Source organism: Cryptomeria japonica, chromosome 9, assembly GCF_030272615.1.
Source record: "Cryptomeria japonica chromosome 9, Sugi_1.0, whole genome shotgun sequence".
NCBI lineage: Eukaryota > Viridiplantae > Streptophyta > Pinopsida > Cupressales > Cupressaceae > Cryptomeria > Cryptomeria japonica.
This window is the reverse complement of record NC_081413.1, coordinates 606,723,179-606,744,615: the sequence shown is the minus strand read 5'-3', so window position 1 is coordinate 606,744,615 and position 21,437 is coordinate 606,723,179. Positions and strand designations below refer to the sequence as shown.

The 21,437-nt window shown below is 36.7% G+C and overlaps 1 protein-coding gene across 1 annotated transcript; it reads left to right on the top strand.

Moving 5' to 3' along the window:
* The first annotated feature begins 626 nt into the window (after window positions 1-626).
* LOC131040868 (FRIGIDA-like protein 3) lies at window positions 627-14,692 on the top strand. The gene is made up of 3 exons (XM_057973855.2): window positions 627-1,715; window positions 13,567-13,742; window positions 13,862-14,692. Exons 1-3 carry the CDS (start codon window positions 893-895, stop codon window positions 14,399-14,401), a joined length of 1,539 nt encoding a protein of 512 aa, XP_057829838.1. The 5' UTR covers window positions 627-892; the 3' UTR covers window positions 14,402-14,692.
* The last annotated feature ends 6,745 nt before the right edge of the window (window positions 14,693-21,437 follow it).

Genomic DNA, 21,437 nt, shown 5'->3' with positions numbered 1-21,437 from the left:
AAAAAAAGAACCACTCTAGTTTAGAATGCATTTGCTAATGTATTGTTCACTCTAACTAAACATGAAAGAAACAAATTTATAATATTTGCTAAATAAAATAGAAAGGTCATTTCATTATTTCTCAATTTGATTTATTACCATAAATAAATAAAAAATCTCCATTCTGCTTGTCCTCCACTTGTTTCTAATTTTATATGAATTTTTAGTATGTTTTTTCTTATATAAATTTAGAAACATTGTCAATTTATTTTTTAATATTTTTTATAAGATTGTCTTAAATATACATATAGAAACTTCTAACAATTGAAATGATAAGATATAATCATTTCTAATTTTTTAATGCATTATCCTATGAACCTTAAAGAATTTATATTAAGCTAAACTATTCACGAGTTAAAAAAAATTGACCCTTAACATTTTTTTTAAAACCTAAAACAAAAGGCATTAGAATGACTAAACAATCATAAAAAAATCATATGACAGACAAAGATGGCCGTCAAATTCCAGACCTGCTTCACTCTAACTATGACCTTACCTGAAAGAAACAGATTTATAATTTTTGCTAAGTAAAATAGAAAGTTCTAGGTATAAAAGGAATGTACAAACTAAGGGAACCGACTTGAAGAAAATGAAATATCTTTTTAATAAAAATAAATAAGAAGGATGGAAATAACCTCCAAACGGGCTAGATATTTGAAAGTAATTAAATCTTAACCACAGGATCCGAATCCCACGGCCTAGAAGTCTCTTGAAAAACAGAAGGATTCTAGGTATATCAGACAAACAACACAGTAGCGCATAGCATGCAGGTGACGGGTTAGGGTTTCGAATCACTGGGAGTGCATTTTGTATACCTCGGCGTAACTGAAACCTTAGTGTGAATTTACAGGGTATGTCGGTTGTAGATTCGATTTCGGCAGCCATGGGTGAAGTAAGCGCAAAGAGAGAGCTCCTGCAGAAGGCCTACCTGGAACTAGAATCTCACACTTCAGCCCTCGTGAACTTCAAAACGCAGTGGAAGGAGCTTCAAGATCACTTCGACACTTTAGAAGAGCTCATGAACAAGCGTTCCCAAGAGCTCGGCATAAAAATAGAAGAACCGAAAGTTGCAAAATCGCAAGCAGCTGTCAAGGGTTCGAGTCCGGCTGAGGCTAAAAAAGGTGCGGACAAAATCACGGATAAGGCAACGGATGTGAAGCCGCGTGCCGAGTTCAAAAACCTGTGCGAGAAGATGGACGCGGAGGGCTTGCTGAAGTTTCTGGTGGAAAAGAAGAAAGACCTCGCGGCGCTGCGCAACGAGGCACCGGGGGCTCTCAAGGCAGCTCCCAAGACGGCGATGCTCGTGCTGAAGGCTCTCGAAGGGTTTTTTAACCAAGAGCAAAAGTCGGACAAGGAGCATACCTTATTTTTGCAGCGAAGGCGGGCTGGTATCTTGCTTCTCGAGACGTTGCCGTCGGTTGTGAAGGCGGAGGCTATGCCAGCTGAAGCTAAGAAGACGGCGAGGAAGCTTGCTGGAGAGTGGAAGGCAAAGATTATTAAGCCCGCGGATGCCAGCTATCTGGAGGCGCATGCATATCTGCAACTGTTGATTTCCTATGGGCTTGCGAGCGAATTCAGAAATGATGCTAACTTAGTGGATCTTATCGTTGTCGTTGCAAGGCGAAATCAGGCGCCCGAAGTTTGCCGTAATCTTGGACTACAGGATAAAATGACAGGTTTTTTATTTTTTATTTTTATTCAATGCCTTTAATTTGCTTTCCTTTACCTTTCTACGAGGGCCTTAGGTTTGCATTTAGTATTTTCGACTTAGGGTTTCTGATTTATGTCTATCAGATGTGTTTTTGTTTGGGTTTTGGCTGTTTGTTTTTAGGTTTATCTTGACAGTTTGCCTAAATCTTAGATTTCTGAGTTTGACATCTCGTATTTTAACATGATTTCTGCGGAATTCGGGATTTTGAGCTAATTTCTCCGAGTCTTCTACTCTGTTGGGGCTTTAGCTCATTATTTCTGTGCTCGAGACTGCTTCAGCTGTCTCGAGTATGCTTTCGACGAATGATGGTCGTGGAGAAGCTCTTTTTTTGTATGAATTCCTGTTTGTTTCTTTTTTTCAGATTGGCTACTGATTTAATTTAGGTAGACATGGAAGTCTTATATACCGTTCAAGGATTTTTTTTTTTTCAAGTTTTTCTAAATTTATCTTCATTTGGGTTTGCGTGTTTTTGATCTGTGTGTCTCCTTTTAGAAGCTTAACATTGGTTAGCATTTAGTCATTGTAGCAGATTGTGTCACATGGTTTATTGTGACTAGAGTTTAACCAGGTTTATGGCTAGCGTTTTTCACTGCGGGTTATAGGATTTATGTTTATCGGATATGATTTGTTTTTGGTACGGTTTTAGTTCTTTAGTTTTAGGTTTATATTGGCAGTTAGCATACATCCAAGGCTTTTTAAGTTGTGATATCCTGTTTTGTGACATGAATTTTGCAGAATATTTGAGTTTTTGTCTTTAATTTGGTTAGGGCGTAAGCCCTTTCTAAATTTATGTTGGAGTTTCATGTTTCGGTTTTTCAGATTGGTTAGTATTTTCATTAGCTTATATGAGTTATATTAGGTCTTTGAGATGCAAATTTTGTTGTTTACATTACGTAGTAATGACGGATAAGAAGACATGCTATTTAAGGATTATATATGTCATTTTAAATTTTGTTTTTTCTAGGGTTGTGAGTTTTTTGTGTGTCTCTTGTGAGAAGCTTATTGTTGGTTAAGATTTTGTTATGGTTCTTGCCTTTTCAACATGGGGTTTTGGTTTTCTTTCCCTTGTGCTTCATTGAGTGTTAGTGGACTTCAATATGCAAAATTCAATATTCTGTCTAATTTTTGAAGAATTTTTATGCTGGTAAAGTTAGTAATTTTTAAGATGTAAAACTCATTATTTAGTCCCAAGTACTTTTAGGTAACAACTCCAATGCAAGACCTTACTTAGCTGAATGACAAAGTTGAGAGCTTGACCGCTGAATTTTTTTTTGAGGGAATTTGCATTCATTTTTTATTATTACTTTTAGGTTGCAATTCTTAGTGAAGTTTTCATTTCTTGAATCTTTTCAGCATTTAGCTATAATGTCGTGTTTACATTGAGTAAGTTGAGAATCAAATGGAGGCATGCAGGTGGAATTTTAGGAGGGTTTGTTTTTGAGAAAAATACAAGTTTTAAGTAATGTTTGAAACTTATTTTTTTGATTATGCAATGTTTTAAGTTTTTTGTTTGTTCTTTACTAGTGCCTTTTACTTTGTTATTACTCTTATATGACATATGTAATAGGTTTATGAGCTTCGAATTTTGGGTAGGGGTTTTGTTCTTTTATTATTTGCTTTTAATGTTCTTGATTCATGTTCTTGAATAACACAAGTTAGTTTAAGGGCTGATGCTTTGTAATGAAATATGGGTTTTGCTTTCCATATTGGTTAATGCCATCATAGCCATATTCAAGTGGATGTAAACTTGTGACATTCTATTTACAAGTGCACTTCATATTGGTTCATCTAATCATATATTTTTTTAAGGTTTTTGGGCTTTGACATTTACTAATAACACGTTTTTGGGTTTCTAATAGCTTTTGGGAAAGGGGCTGAAATTTTGCAGCATGCATTTAAGCTTTTTGTTTTGATTGATAAATGTGCCAATGGGGGCCACACATGTTACAAAGCTTTAGGAAATTATATTATCAAGTGGCAGCATATAGGAGCCATGCATCTTTGTTTTGTGTTATGGCATCTAACATTTAACATTCCATTTTTACAAAAATGTAGCGAGTTAAGCTTTGCCAACCTTCAAGCTATATCTTTATAGAGTATTAGCGACTACATAGCCATTCATATAATGATTTATCATTATTGCCCATTGGTTATGTCTTACTCTGGAGGAGGGTTCACGGTAGACTTTGGTGATAGCCTTGAGAAAACCAATACCTTAGGAGGCTTGATGGTGTTTAAGATTAGCTTTTGACTTGGCATCCCAATTTGCTAATAGGGTCTAGGGGCCATGAAGAATTGGATTGATTCCATGTGGTTGAAAGTTGAGAAACACCATTGCTTTGAAAGAATCACACATACCTAACCATGAACAAGGTTAGACCAAAGCCTCTATCATTCTATTCATATTTGCTAATTCCTTCCTTGCATCCAAAAGCATGGCCATAAACATTGATGCAATTTTAGTATTCACATTGTATATCTCAAGCATTTTGATGTTTGTGTCACCCAAATCTAGTCAAATAGCATGCATGATTATCATGGTCTTGGTTTTGGAAATATCCTTTAGTCTTCAAAAAAATGGGGGTATTCATCTTGTAGAGGCAAGAATGGAGGTTGATCATCCCAACATGACTCAAATAACACGTAGTTGGCATTATGAAGATTTATCTTTGGTGTACTCTTTTGCGCAATCCTTTACTTGACATTGCATTGCTTATCCCATTGTTTGCTAGCTTCATGATGCTTTACCCTTGCCCCATATCCGCTTCAATGTGTAACTTGCGCCAAACATCAAGTCATTTCCAAGATCAATTCAGTGCTGTCTATTTCAATTGCGTAGTTTGCTAATCCACCTTGTCTTTTCCTTCTCTAAAGATGTGATGCAAAAATTGTTGAGCTGGCTTAATAATTCCCAAATTGGTGCAAGCCATTTCTTACGTTTCTAGTTCTGATGGATGGCATTTATGATGATTTGTGAGTCACCTTCTAAGTGGACTTTGTCAAAGTTCAATTTTCTATATGATTTCATTCTTGAAAGTATTCCTTGAAACTCAACATTGTTGTTGGTTATTTTTGGGAGTTTTTTTCGGTAGCTATCACCAAGATTTTATCCTTTCGATCCCTTAACATACAACATGCCTTTGATAGGCATGGATTGTCATGAGATGCACCATCAAAGTTAACTTTTCTCAATCCTTATTTTAGGATATACCCATCAAGCATCAACTCTAGGGTTAGAAGCCCAATCAAGTTTTAAAATTAGTCTTTTAAGTTTTTTGATTTGTTTATTTCCAAACTTCCAAACCTTAATGGGGGTTTTGGATGGAGAGACTAGGCTTTTGAAATTTTCAAAATCTTTTTCAAGGTAAATACGAGAATGGACTTTTGTGGGATTGCTTGTTGAGAGCGATTGGGTGAATGTTGTCAGTACAAGTCAATATTCATCTTTTTGAATTCTATCTTTATATTTGTGAGAAAAAATAATTTTTTTGAGTTTGGAAGGATGAAATAAAGGATTAAAGGGCCTCTATTCTAAATGTATAGACTCGATTGATTCTATAATGTTAGTGTTACTTGTTCCATGGAATTGGGATGTAGTTATTCATCTCACTCTTTGGGATTGGTTGGCTTGGTATGTGCTTCTTATAGAAACTACGTATCTTTACTAGTATGTACCTCACTTTACTATTGCCATTCACACTTCAACAAGCTTTATTATAATGTCCCCAAATTGGGGTATACCTATTTTGGCCAAAGTAACAATTCCATAACATAATTTGCTTACAAGTATTGTATAATTAATTCATATAATAGCTTTTTAACTTTTTAACGTAAATAAGCAATTACATTAAATAACTTCACCTATTTGTATTTAATAAGCAATTACATTAAATAACTTCACCTATTTGTTCGACCTTGGGGTAGGTGATGGCATCACTGACGGATATTATGCTCGAAAGCAGCGAAAAATTCAACGGCCACAACTACAACACCTAGAAGCAGCCTATGTTAACAATTTTTGAGTACCGATGTCTTGATGCAGTTGTTCTAGGCACGTTTGAACATCCAACCACTATCGGAAAAGATCAGGACAAATGTCCGGAAGCAATCATGCTCATCAAATTCTCTGTCATCGATGAGCAGCTAACTCAGGTACCATCCTTCAAACTGCGAAGGAGATATGGGATCATTTGAAGAGTCTCCATGAAACCTTTGACAAGAGGAGAGCATTCATTCTAAAGAACATGCCCTTTTCGATTATGAAGGACATTTTTGACCAACTTGAAGCGATTGGTCGTACAATGGAGGAAGAGGACATGGTTGTCATCACATTGAAGAGTTTGCCCAAATCTTATGAGCATTTCATCGAAACGCTGAATATCACTTCCACTGACGTCGATTTGAAGTGTTTCGATCTTTGTAATATGCTTTTACAACAAGATCGGTGGCACCAATAGTTTGGAAGCAGTACCAGTTCCACCTCCACCGAGCAATCGTTCTTTGCCAAATCTTCTACTAAGAACAAAGGGAGGGCTCAATCTTCTCAGTCGAAAGGCTCTAGTTCTTCTTAGGACAACAGGAAGAAGAAGAATGTTTAGTGCAATTATTGTCATAAGTTTGGTCACATGAAGGTTGAGTGTCGAATTCAATTGGCTTCTGAACAAAAGAAGCAGGGAGGGTCTCAACAGAAAGCAAATGTTGCCGAACATTCTAAGCAGAAAAAATCTGCTTTCTATGCTTTTATGGCCAAGAGAACAACAGATCCAATACACTCTTTTGCTTGGTATATTGATTAGGAGCTTCACGACGTTTTATTCATCGTCAGGATTGGTTCACAAAATTTGAACCATTCTCAAATTTAGTCATCTTCGGAGGAGGAGAAGAGTTCACAGTTGCTGGTAAGGGCACTGTCGAGATTCACTCAAGAGGTAGAAATTTAATTTTTCTTGATGTCTACTATGTTCTAGGCATGGAACATAATCTCCTCTCCGTCACTCAAATCATGGGGCATTCTCCTCAATTAGATGTTGTATTCAGTTCGTCCATCTGCATCATTGTTGATAGGGAGACTCGTACTACAATCGCTATGGGACTTGAGTATCATGGTTTGTATAGACTTGCTGATTCTGGCGATTCTCAGGAGCATGCTTTGGTTGCTAGGAGTACATCCATCAGAACACTTTGGCATCTACGTTATGGGCACTTAAACGTGCACTATCTCTCTTAGTTATATCACGAGGAGGGTTTGGTTGCTGGTTTACTTGAGATCCAACCTCAAAATCATGGAGTTTGTGTAGCCTGTCAAGTTGGGAAGCAGCATCGGATACCATTCTTGGATGGTGATTCTTGGCGAGCCTCCAAGGTCCTTCAGTTGGTTCACGCTATGTGGGCCATTGAACACTCCATTTGGAACTGGTTGCAAGTACTTCTTATTTGTTGACGATTTTAGTTGTAAAATGTGGGTGTATTTTCTGAAAAATAAATCAGATGTGTTCGGTACATTTCAGCAGTTCAAGGCCTTAGTTGAGAAAGAATTCAGTTCTCAAATTGTCACTCTAAGGTCAGATAATGAGGGGTTATGGTCTAGTGGTACAACTAAATTGCTTAGAAACACAAAGCTCAACATCTACTAGAACTTGAAAAGATCATTCAAAACCAACAAGAAATTTTTCATGAACTCAAAACGCCTAAAACCAATTGGAGACTATGATCATGTCATCGAGCTAATACCTTGAAGCATTCCTCCTAACATTAGACTTTATCATTAGCCCTATGAGCAAAAGGCTGAAATTGAAAATTTAGTTAAGAAAATGTTGGATTTTAGGAACAATTTGGCCTAGAAAATGTTCCTATTCATCTCTAGTGGTTATTGTTAAAAAGAAGGATTAGTCACATAGAATGTGTCTTGATTGTAGGGAACTCATAAGCTCACTCTCAAGAAGTATCCTTTTTTTATTATTGCTGAAATTGAAAATTTAGTTAAGAAAATGTTGGATTTTAGGAACAATTTGGCCTAGAAAATGTTCCTATTCATCTCTAGTGGTTATTGTTAAAAAGAAGGATTAGTCACATAGAATGTGTCTTGATTGTAGGGAACTCATAAGCTCACTCTCAAGAAGTATCCTTTTTTTATTATTGATGAATTATTAGATGTACTAAATGGTGCAATTTTCTTTGCTAAAGTTAGATTTATTTTCTGGCTAACATCAAATTTGTATAAATGAAGAGGATATACATAAAACTGCCTTTAGAACACATGAGGGACATTATGAATTCTTGGTAATGCCCTTTGGTCTAACTAATGCCCCATCAACTTTTCAAAGCCTCGTGAACTTAAGTTCCAACCATTAATTCGTAAATTATGAATTCTTTGTTGATATCCTTATCTATAGTAAACCATGTGAGGAACATTTGCAACATGTAGAGAAGATATTAAAAGTTTTGGAAGATAACCAACTCTATGCCAAGCAATCCAAATGCGTCTTTGGGGTGAAAGAATTAGAATATTTGGGGTGTGCGGTGTCACATGAAGGTGTTAAGGTAGATCCCAAGAAGATTGGTGCAATAAAAGAATGGCCAATGCCTGAAAATATTAAAGGGTTGACAAGAGGCATTCCATAATAACAACACGAGTTCAATTGTAATGGTGTGAGTGTTAACAATAACTCTTACCTTTAATCTTAAATGTGACAACCATTTACATGTGAAAATATTAATATTTAATAATAAACATTATATGTCTAAAATAATTAGCACATATATATAAATGAGTTTTTAAAATTGGAATCACAAAACTAATGAATGTTGGCTTTTCCAAAATAAAAACTAAGAGTTACAAAAGTAAAACAAGTGTATTAATAAAAGGAGTAAACAATATACATATAATAAAAGTTGTCTTAATGTATGTATTGAATAGAATAGTTTCAACGCAAGGTAAATTAAAATAACTTTTTAAGCAAATAAAGTAGGTCAAAATTGATATCTTTCCACATGTTTAAGATAGATGTATTTAATATATCTATTTTAGTTGCTTTAGGAGTTGTAGTTTCAATCCTCTAGTAGTACTTAAGCGACAAGCAAGAGATCATCATAACTCACAAGTGGATGTTGGGGTATAATTTGACAATGGCCGTTAACATGGAAGAATACTTTTTCATAGGGCCCTTTTTTCCCCTTAGTTTGAACTGATTGAACACTAAATTTAAATTGTGATGTTGCTTCATTTATTATTGGTATTATCTTTAATAGCATCATTTTGAGGGTTTCCATGTCATCTAGTTTTATTGTCATTGTTTTTATGTGGTCTTGGATCTCATGATATGTGTGTGCCCTTGTCATATAGATCAATCATCTTTTTACATTATTCAACCAATTTTTTTATTTCTACATAACCTTTTTCTATTTTGTTGTTGCAACTCCTCATAACATCATCTTTCTTGACATAGCAATGCTCACATCTTGCCCTGCCAACTCGTTTTCTTAGGGTATGTATAAAACCTCTAGGGACATATTACTTGGCTTCCTCTAATTTAATGTTTTTATTGTTGATATAATAACTTACCCTATCCTATTCTTCTCTATGCAAGATGTTAAATTAAAAAATTTGGCCTGAGGGAGTAAATATTTTTTCTTTTGAATCTTGAAGCATTTATAATTAGAATTTCATGCCTACCACATGACCTTCTAGTATGCAACTTGAGAAGGAACCCAAATTGGCAAATTGTGGGGCATGACAAAGGCTCCAAATTCCCAAATTATAATATCTTTCTAATTTAGGAACTAGTCTCCCTAGTTGTGACCTTTTGTAAAGTTCTTCAATGTGAGGGGCCTAAAAAGCTATTGAAACACCTTGTTTAATGTGGGCTGTTCAAATCCAAACCTCCTTAATATCTCGGGGTCACACAAATAATCTTCAAATTTGCAATAATGAAGATACAAGTTATTTCTATTCAAATGAACAATCCATAGTTGGATAACACCTAATTGTTTCTTTTGGTAACTCCTTTTATGTTGAACCCACTCCAAACTTCCAATCCTACTTATGAGATAGCATGCACATTATGTAATCATATGATTTGTCACAAAACTTCCATGGTCTTGAAGTGCATTGAGTTGAGTATGTTGAATGTTAGAGGTTAGCACCATAGCATCTCTAGACATCCTAGGTTGAACATCACTCCCAAACTTGATAAATATCATGATAGGTGTACTTGAAACAATTTTCAAATGTCTCCATGTCTAGGGGCTCAAGCTCATAATCAAGAATTGGCTTGAATTTTTGGTCTACTCTCTTAACTCTGTAGTGAGGCAACCATTTCATTCTTTAACTTGATGCTTAATAATAGTAGTTTTGACTTTGTGCCCTTTGCCATAACTAGATTTCTTAGGTTTCAAATTCTGTCTAGGTGCTACTTGTACATCTACATGAATAATGGTTTCCTTGCACATTCAAGTGTGATAATGCATAGTTGCAAAATAGGGCACAATGTGAAATGCAAAAATGCAATAGTAGTTCTTGACTCTTAGTGCGATTCAATAGGTAAGGGTCATTTCAATTATAAGAGGGGCATATTAATGGTGTTACTTGGCTAGGGTTGAAAAAGCATGACAAACTCAACAATGGTTAAAGTTTTCGAAGAATAGACAAATGTTCGTCGTTGAGCATACACAACTATGAATGAGAGGTATTGGCACTAATGAAATCAATGATGTTGCATCAATGATGAGTGGAAGTTTAATGCAGAATTTAATTGTTTGCAATAAGGATGCACGATGTTGATTTTATACTTCCAGATTAATGTAAAACTTAGAAATCAGAATTTAGTTTCTAATTAAATTTTTTGTTGTAAAATTTAGAGATTTCTAGATCTAGGCATAGCATAGAAATGAACAAATAAGAACAAAACACAATTACCCTGGGAAAACCTCCTATGAAGAAAAACCCAGCTAGAAAAGATCCTCAGATCTGATTATGGATTATATTCATATGAAGATTACAACACTTATCTTTAGTACTTGAAGATGATTGCACATAGGGCTGATAAAGTCTTCAACAAGTCTGCACTTTTATAAGTCTCAAGCCTACCCCATTTAGCATAGTAATCAGCAATCAGATCCACACCTTAGGTCTGCACTTTATTGTATCTTAAGTCTGCACCTTTGCCTGAAACTGGACTGCAACCCTAGCTGCTTGAATCTGGAATAGTTCGCCCTCCTTGTAATGGTATTTGCTCTTGATATTAGTGTCTTTTATGACGGATACAAATCGCCAATATTACTTCTTCAAACTTCACATTTTAGGCAGAGGTATAATTCGCATGGAATGATGAATGAGTGAATGATAATGTGAAGTTGTTATTTATTTATATGGGGAGCAATGTCTTTAGTCATGTCGGCTTGCTTTATAATTTATTTTATTTATTACTTTTCCTTTTAGTTTTGATGGAATAGGGTCAGCCATATTTTGGAGGAGCACGTTGAGTGTGGTGCGAGCAAGTTTAAGTGGTGCCGTAGGGTTTAGGGCCCAGCCCTACACGTTGAGGAAAGGGGCCAGCCCTTTGGGCAGATTCCAATGTTGCCCAAGGCAGTTGGAATCCGCTATTCCCTAATTACAATCAACAGTAACAAGCAAAATACTTGGACATTGGAAGTAGACATTTATTTGATGCGGTAAGGCTCATATGTAGCTATGAACTAATTGCAAGGCATAGGTGTATTGACATGGTAGTGTATGAATAGGTCCAAGGAGATGAAACAAAAGGATTTGATACTCAGTGAAGTGACTTGGCAAATTTTACTTAGTTTATTATGAAGTAGGCATGGTCCTCTATGCAAGAAGCAGCAAGTGACTTATGATTGGCAAAGTCACTTAGTGCAAACAAGGAAATGATGTGCGATTCCAGTTTCAGATGAACTTTCAATGCTTATACAAGTGATTTAGCTGCCACCTCTCAGGTTACATTAAATAAAGAGAATTAATCCTTGGCCTATATATTATTATATTAAGGTTTAAAAGTGCCTTTATTAAGAAATGTATCAAAGGCTTAATAAATTATATGCACCAAAGTGTTGAGTGGGACATTACTGGCCAAAGGCACTCAATGCAAACAAAGAAGCTATGTACAAAGCTTGTTCTTGGTAAGACAGTGATGTGAAATGAAGTACTTGGGCATTTGGCAATGGGCCATTAAAAGTCAACAATGAATCATATGAAAATGCTAGTGAGAAGGTTAAAAGTCTTGAACTCTTGAGCATTGGGTTGTCTAGGGTTTTTGCATGGTTTTAATTAGGATAATTCAGACCTGCATTCAACTGCCATCCCGATCATAAACATTCTGAAAATGCCCGAGAACATTTTCTATTCAATTTCAATTGCTTTTTGGGTCATTGTGGCCAGGTTACAATATATCCTACTCCAGGGTACTCGTTTTTATCTTTGCAGAAAATATTTTGTGGTTACATGGTATGTGTGTTATTGTGTTTTCTTGGCTAAGGCTGGTTTGAGTACTTTTTCATAGAAATAGAATTTTGTATTTAGCGTTTTTAATGTACTGATCAGTTTATGGTTGTGTTGTTGCATATTTATGGCATTTTCTTATAGGCTTTGAAATAAATGAAAAATTTAGGTTATGAACCTTTATGGTTTCTCATTTAGTACATGGAGGTTTGTTTCCAACATGTGCAGTACATTATTGCACATTAGGAGGTAGATCATATGGCCTAGAGGAGTTCTATAGAAGTTGTGTTATGGTTCTGATTTTAACATTAGGATGATGAGTGATACATCAACCCTGATGTTTCTGCTTCTTTTATTTATTGTGGCTCTAGGAGAAGCAGATCTTGACCCTTGTGAGTGGTGGGTAAAATAAATCTTTCCTCAGTTAAAATGCCAAATTCTTATACCACTGCACGGATTTTTTCTTCTCTCAGGAGCTGAAATGTTGCAGTGAAGCTTAAATGACTAATTTTATCATAGTTTTTATTTTTATAGATTTTTGTCTGTCAATGGTGTTCGTTTTCTAACTGGTGATTGATTTAGCAATCAAGATTTATGAACATGGATAAATAGCATAAGTTGTCACATCTGGAAGTTTTCTATTTAGTGTATCTTTATGCCCGACACTAATATCTGTGATTCAAACAGAATGTGTAGGATGTCAGGTCTATTGAAAACAAACTCAAATTATGCAACAAAATTATATGGCCAGCCTAAATTAGTAGGAAGTATAGGTTTTAGAATATGGAATGTCTGTTGTAGATTTAAAGATCATGCTATTTGGTACTTTGTCCACAGATGCATTCTTAATTGCATGATTCAAGTATTGCATCTGTAACTGTTAAAATATTTAGAATGGGTCATTTGGGATGCATCTAATCCTCTGAGGTGTCCTTCAATTTGGTTCTTCACCTTAAATGATGATAGCCTATGGACAGACTTGTCTGCAGTCTAAAATTCTTACAAAGTCAAGTGGAATCTTAATGGTAGTACTTTTTGGAAGTATTTTAAGGCAGCTAAGTTTTGGCAATTGGCTAATTTGTTTTTGTTTCATGGTTTAGAGACAATATGATGCATTTATAGGTGTATATATGCTCTTTACAAGTGAATTATAATACTGATCCACGTAGTAAGAACTTCCTGCCTGCCATACTGTAGAAAGTCATTCACTGAATTCTGAAATGATTATTAGCCTTAAGGGGCTATTATCTTTTTGGTTCGGCTTTGTTTTGAAGCAACCATTATCAAGGTTTTTCACCACTTACTTTTCTTACAGATGTAACATGCTCTTGCATGACACATATGGTCTTGTCTGTCGCAGATATTGTGGAAAAATTGATCAGTAGTGGGAAGCAAATTGAGGCTGTAAACTTTGTCCATACATTTGGACTTACTGAAAAATATCCACTTGTGCCTTTGTTGAGGGCATATCTGAAGGATGCAAAGAAATTGTCACAGGATACAGCAAAAAATGGAAAGAATTCTATTAATGCGCAGGTATGCTTATTCTCATGTCTGGGCTAGATGTGTTTTGCTATAAGTTTTATGAAATCAACTGCCTATATCTCAACCTTGGTTCGGTCATAAATATTTGAAGATTCTGTGTGTAATGGCAGAATGAAGGAGCCTCAAAAGAAATTGCAGCTGTGAAAGCTGTAATTAAGTGCATTCAAGAACACAAACTTGAGTCGCAGATGTCTCCAGAAAATCTTCAAAAGCGTATGGCTCACTTAGAGAAAGCCAAGGCTGACAGAAAAAGATCTGCTGCAGAAGCTGTTAAGTCTCAGACTAAACGGCCTCGTGTAAGTAATAGTGGTAGTGCTGCAGCATCTGCTGCTGAAAGGATTCCCACTGTATATACCTCTTCTATTACTGATGACAGGAGCCTCCTACGCCCTGGTATGACAAGTTATAGTTTACCTACCCCAGGTGCTTATGACAGGCCAAGTCAAAGCATCTTAGGATCATCACCCTATGGAATTGGAAGCAGGGGTGCACTTCCTCTTTCAAGGCCTTATTTGTTATCATCAGACAATCTGCATTCCTCATTGTATGGGGCTGGGTCTTTTGGAGCACCTAGCAATTATGGCAGTTTTAGCCTTGGTGCTGGTCTGCCGTCATCCAGTGCATCTTATCCATCTTCATATTTGCGTTAAGATGCTTCACAAGGTCTCTTCAATGTCGGTTTCTGATCTTTAGTTGCTCATGCACTATATCCGTATTTAACTTTGCCACCGTTTGCACTGTTCTTGAAAAAGCTTCAGCTTCTGATTTTTCCAAACTTAAGCATCTCTTTAGGGTGGTCATGGATTAGCCATGAGGACTAGCTAAATTTTGTTTTTACTGCTTCATTTGGATGCCAGGATTTGTTTGGAAAGATGCAAATGTTTTGGTGCTAGTGTGTTTCAAAATGGTAAATGTGAATTAGCATTTTCATTTTCAAATCAGACATGGGTACTATTGTAGGAACTTTTTATGTTAAGGCATAGGTATGATTTCCTGTCATTTATATGGCATATGTGTCCAAACTTGTAAATTGATTTGCATAGAGCTGCACAACCTTTGGGTCCATTTAATCTCCTTTGCTGTCTAAACATCAAGTGTGTTCCTTCAAAGTATTGATAATGTTTTGGAAGTATGTATTTGATTGATGATATGTTTCTGTTTGTTCTTGTCTCCTTCTATCTATGTTTTGTTTCCTATGCAAGTCTTGAGGAATCTTAACATGGGTTCTTCTGAAACACTGCAGAGAATTTGAGTTAGCTTATTTTTCCTTTTATACATTCTATTAGGATCCATGACTTTCCCAAATCATAATTTCCCACGTTTTATTTGTTAGGAAGGTCTGCTGTTGCTCTCTGGACTCTTAGAATAAAATTGCAGTGTCAATTGTTTGTGGATTCAACTTAGTAGAGTAGATGTTCTTTGTCATCGGTTCCTGCAACCATTCATATTTACATAATTGATGTTTGGAGAAGAGTTTCAATGGAATTTTCTCTGAAGTTAATTTAGTTTCTGTATCACATCGTGCCTGTTGTCTAAAGATGTAATCATTCATCCTCATATTTGAAAATTCATCTCTCGAAGTTCACATCCTGGTAAGAGGCATGGCTATGAAAATGAATTGGTAACATGTGGTCAGCATTAGTTGTGGTACATAAATCAGTCTGCCATTATCAGTAAATAGCATTAGAGGTGATCTCCCCTTTGTTTTGCACTGTTTACTGTTTGATGTACTTAAAAAAACTCATGTCTTATGATGGTCTTTCCTGGTGCTCTATTAGATACTTTGGCTTCATTGTAACATGCAAGTAGCATGTAGCCTCTGTATAGACTGTATCTTGCATAGGACTGGACCAAAGGCTTTTCCATTCTGCCTCCTTGGATAATTTACAGGAGGGCCTTCACTGGCCCTTATGCAGCAGCTATTGTTATAAATTTTCAGGTGGGATATTGGTTGAGCATTTCACTACTAGAAGCTGGGGAAAATCTCAAAATTTCTGAGGATATAAGTTTATGAAACTAGATGTTCGTCTTCCAAACAATGTTGGAGACAGCAGCATTTGTCAGCTACATATAAATGTGCATGTGATTTATATTGAGGGCATTCTTGTCCCCAAGAGGCAATATTTTAAATTTATTTATGCCTATTCTCTTTATACCAGCTTAGTCCTCTGCCCAGGCTCTTCAGAGGAGGTGCCTTATAGATTGAAATTAAATGTTAAGCAATAGGTCTAAAATTCAATACCCCTCCCATCTACTTCTATCAGCTGAGTGTGTGTAAAGGTGAAGGCATGTGTATCCTGGAGAATGCACATTGTGGTATCACTAATGATTGACTTGTTAACCCAATTTATACTTTATGTTGCTGTATATTTAACTCAATGTCTTGTTTTATGGTGGCTCTAGATAGAGCCGCCTGTTCTTTTCTGTTTTTAAAATTGTCTTATCTATGATTCAGGTACCTGGATGGTAGATTGACTGTTTTGCTGTGTAACAACCCTGTCTCTAGGGTCAAAATATGAGGTGTAATACCAAATTTGAGTTTCACAAGCAGCCTGGATTACATTTATGACAAGGGTTCAATAATACCTAAAATGCTTGCTGAAGTTGACAAAACAATATATTACAAAATAAGTTGGGTAATATATCACTTGGAATCAGTAACTGTTGTGATGGTTGGGCTTAGTCATCACACGTGCATGTTTGCAGCCAAATAATAACAATGTATAATGTTATTACCTGTGGTAGTAAATCTGCGTCATTGAGTAAAAACTGTGTTGCATTCATAAGTAGGTGCATCAGTACCTCTTTGAACTGGTCTGCAGTCAACACACTTTTGACCTGCAAATGTGCATGACACTAAAGTTGGGCGCAACTGTACTAAATATGATCTTATTATTGAAGGTTTTTTTTGTATCAAAGGGGTAAAAATTAATTCAATCCAAAGAGAACAGCATTACAACCAAAGACTAGAACTCAGCCCCACCAAGGGCGCCAAAAGCCAACTAATAGCTACTAGCAAAGACCAAAGGCCAAAGAATCCTGCAAGAAATCCCAACATTACAAATCATTAACCATGCATGTTCATCAATCAACTCCTCAAGCCTGCAGTAGCACTTTGGAGAAAGATCCTGCCAAACACTAACATGCCAATCTACTAAATGTTTAGGAGCCCATTTAGCCAACCAGTCAGCCAGCCCATTCAAATCCTACGGAATGTGTGTGAACGAGACAAAGTCCAAAGATTTTTCCAGCCTGAGAATCTGTTGGGCCACCAAAGCCAGCTGCCAATCAACATCACCAAAATTTGCTTAGTCGACTAATCAATCAAAATCTGAGTCATACTCACAAATAAGCTTACAATAGTCAAAAGAACATCCCCTTTCCAATGCATAAAGGAGAGTAATTGCTTCTATAAGATTATTGGCCTGCTTATCCTTGTTGATAGAAAAAAAGAATATCACAACTCCAAAGTTGTCTCTTCTCACTCCTCCAATCCCAACATGACAAGGATTCCCTCAAGAGAACCCATCAGCTTTAATCTGGAATACACCTTGAGGAGGTGGAGAATATCTCCATTGAAATGGAAAAGGCATAGGACCATCTCAACTTCACCATGTTCTAAGGTTGTAGACGCCTCACACCTAGCAATAAGAGATTCTTGTTTTATACTAGAAATCCATTGCCATTATTGCTGAAACCCCAAGTTACTTCCATGAAAGATTTTGTGGTTTCTTACAAGTCAAACATTTTAAATGATGCATGAGGGTCCAATGGACCAAGCCATTTGAAGAAATGAAGCCTTAGTTGGAGGCCTCCCTAAACTTCTCCAAAAATCAGCTAGAGAAGAAGCATGGATAGAAGCTTGCTTCCAAATACCCCATCAAAGGTGCCCAATGTCTCTAGAGAAGTAACATTTAAAAAATAAATGGAAAGAGCACCACTACTTGTTGCCACAGAGAAAACATCTTTTTGTTCCTTGGAAACCGTGCTTTCGAAGTTTGTCCTAGGTGAGACATTTATTATGAGTAGCTAAGCAAAGGAAGATATTACACCTAGGCCAGGCAGACTTGTTCCATACATTCTTCCACCATGGGAACATTTAAAAAATGAATGGAAAGAGCATTACTCCTTGCCACATAGAAGACATCTTGTTGTTCCTTGGAAACCGTGCTTTCGAAGATTGTCCCAGGTGAGACATTTATTATGAGTAGCTAAGCAAAGAAAGATATTACACCTAGGCCAGGCAAACTTGTTCCATACATTCTTCCACCATGGGACTTTGTCCTTACTAAATATTTTTTTTAGTCTAGGGGATAATTATTCACGTTCCTCAGCAGAGCCTCCTCATCACCATTCAGAGGACTTGTTCCACATGTACACCTAGAATTGCCCCACACTTTTGTTAGCTATGAAATTCTTTACTCTGGACTAGCCAACCTCCAAGAATCTATGGTAGAGACCCTGCAAGAGTGAATGCATGGACAAGATAGGGGAAAAACTATCCCAAGAGGCATACCAAAAAAGAGCCACAAAATCCATGTTGCATTTTCAAAACAAGCCTTGCTTATTCAAATTGAAGAGTGTCCTAAATCATGTAGCCTTTGCCCACTAGGCTCACCCTAGGAACATCATCAATAGAAAGGGGATCTTGGCCCAAGCTTGATCCTGATTAGTACACCAACACGAATAAAGAAAGCCGACAATGCAAACCAGTGAAGGTAGCCTTACGTAAACCTACACCTTCCTCCTGTTGACAAATACCCTTCAACTTATGAAGTCTCCCTAGCCAAGGGGCCAACAGAGAGAGGAATACCCAAATACACAAAAGGAAGTGAACCAATTTGGAAATGAAGAATTTTAGCAATCCTAGCCCGAAGAAGAGAAGTGTTGAAGAAAAAACAGAGGCCTTTTCTTCATTAATCTTTTGATTGAAGGCTACAAGGTAGATATCCAAAGCTTGCTTGAAATTTGTTGCTTCTCTAATTTTAGCAATTCCCATTAGTCAAACACAAATTGAAGGTGAGAATTTTCGGATAAAATGTTGCCTATCACCCATGAATAAGTCGTTCTCTAACATGAGACCTCAAGAGTCTTACTAAACCCTCTACCATTACAATGAGCAGGTAAGGAGACAGAGGATCTCCCTATTGTAGGCCTCTAGGCATTAAACAACTCAGACAATTCACTATTGATATAATCCGAATAGGAAATAGACATAACTCATCACATAATTAACCCATTCCAAGCTAAAGCCGAAGGCCAAAGCACTTCATGAAGAAAATACCATTCAACCCGATCATACGCTTTGGCCATATCCAATAGAACGTAGCCTTCTCCTTGGAATTCTCCATAAAATGAACGTCCTTAGACGCAATGACGAACCCATCCAAAATTTGCCTACCAGCCAAAAATCCTCCTTGCTCTTTGCAAATAACAGAATCTAGCCAAGGCTTAAGCCTCTTTGCAATGATCTTAGAAACGATCTTGTAGACCACATTACATAGAGCTATGGGCCTAAACATGACTCGAGAGCTAGTCCGTTCTGTTTTCAGAATAAGCACAAGAAAGGTTGAATTCATTGCTTACAACATCTGCTTGCTATGTTGGGATTCTTGCTTTACACCCAAGAAGGGTTGAATTCATTGCTTACAACATCTGCTTGCTATGTTGGGATTCTTGCTTTACACCCAAGAAGTCATATTTGATAATCTCCCAAAATTCTTAAAAGAATTTCTATTGGGAAACTATCGAGACTAGGGCTTTTCACACTCTTTATTGAAACAAAATCTTTTCCAATTCCTCTAAAGAAATGGGATTGCGCATCTTGTTTACTTCATTAGTAACCATTGGAGGAATACAATCTAGAATTTGATTCTATTTGTACACAACAATGGGAGAGTCTTCCTTAAACAAAGAGAAAGAATAGCGAATACCCTCTTTTGTGATATCTTGAAGAGAAGATAATTGATCCCCATGGGTAGACAAAATAGAGGAGATCACGTTACCATGCTTTTGGCCTTGACAAAATTAAAGAAGAAAGCTGTATTTGTGCTGCCCTTTTGAAGCCAATCAATTAGAGACTTCTCTGTTACGAAAAAAATTCTTCATGGAGCTTTTATTCAACAAGCTCTTTCAAAGCTTCATATTCTGCCCTAAGCGACTTCCTAGTAAGACCAAGATCTATATTCTTCCTAGTGATGCCATCCAGTTGGTTTTGAGTTGCTGACGTAGCCATGAATGTGATTTCAAAACATTGTCTATTCCACTTGAGCTGGTATTTCAAAAACTGAAGTCTCTTCACATAAGAATACATTGCAATAACATAGGCCGATCTCTTCTTGCTTAACCAATCCAAAATAAGGTCTTTCAACTTGGACTCTTGCAAGCACATAAGCTGAAACTTGAAAGAAGGATTCCTTGATGCAATGAACAAGGTGGCTGACAATTTGATAGGCCAGTGGTCAGAGCCCCCACAATCTAGGATTCCAGAGTTGGTATTCTAGTTGCTACCAATCCAAAAGTTAGAGACAAGAAACGTATCCAATGTTTTAGATAGAGAACCCTTTTTGCATCTTTTGTTGCTCCATCATACCATTACATGGTTTAATGTCAATCAAGTCCAATAGGTGAATCTTATACTTGAGACTTGTGAGGAGGGATCAAGCCTTTTCACTCCACCCCTCTTTTCCTCTAGACTAATAATAGCATTGAAGTCCCCTTCCATGATCTACAAGCATAAGGGAGCCTAAGACTGAGCAAACTAGATATGAGTCCAAAGACTAGATTTGCCTAGGAAGTCACTTGGGGCATACACATTGGTAAAGAGACACACTTCTCCAAAAACAAGATTAGAACACATTGGTAAAGAGACACACTTCTCTAAAACTAAGATTAGAAAAAAGCCACTAGATAGGATCAATCTTTCGTGGGTCCCATAAACAAATCGAATCACCCTCGTTGCTTGCGCGTCGAGGCATTGGCATTGACCTCTCCGCCAAACCTTGGGGGTAATATTAAACATGCTTGCCACAACCAACTTCAACTCTTGTATAAATAAAATATTGAGAGAACTATCATTTTTGAACATTGGAGAAATGGGAGTCAATTGTCTTAATTGACCTTGACTCCACTAAATTCTCACCCATCAATCTTACTCTATACCAATCTTTCTTTCACCTTGTTTTAGCATGGGTCTCTTTGAACTACCCTTTTTGAGGTTCTTTTGTTGTATTCTCAATGAGGGCCAAATTTTACTTGTTTTTTGGATCTTGACCACCCATTTTCATTTGATATTCAAGGCAAACCAAGGTTGACTCTATTCTCAACTATGCATTACTAGCAAGTACCAAATTACTAGGGGCCTCTTGAGATTAATTAGTGATCATCGGAGAAACAAGAAGTGTCACTAGAGAATTAACTTGAATGGAAGCATCCCTAGGGGCTTCTTGAATCTTCAATAAGAACTTTGTAGCTGAATGAATCCCATCAGGATCCCCGTCATGCTGACCAAAATAGTCTAGGGCCTCAAAATGGTTTAACAACCCATTCGCTTCACTGTTCTTTAAAGTTTTCTTTTGACTTGTACCCTTGTTGTGAGGCTTCATGTGCCATGACTTGATGAATAATCTAACTTGATTATAAAAATAGCCCCTTGCTCACAAAGGCTTTGTTTCAATTAGCCATACA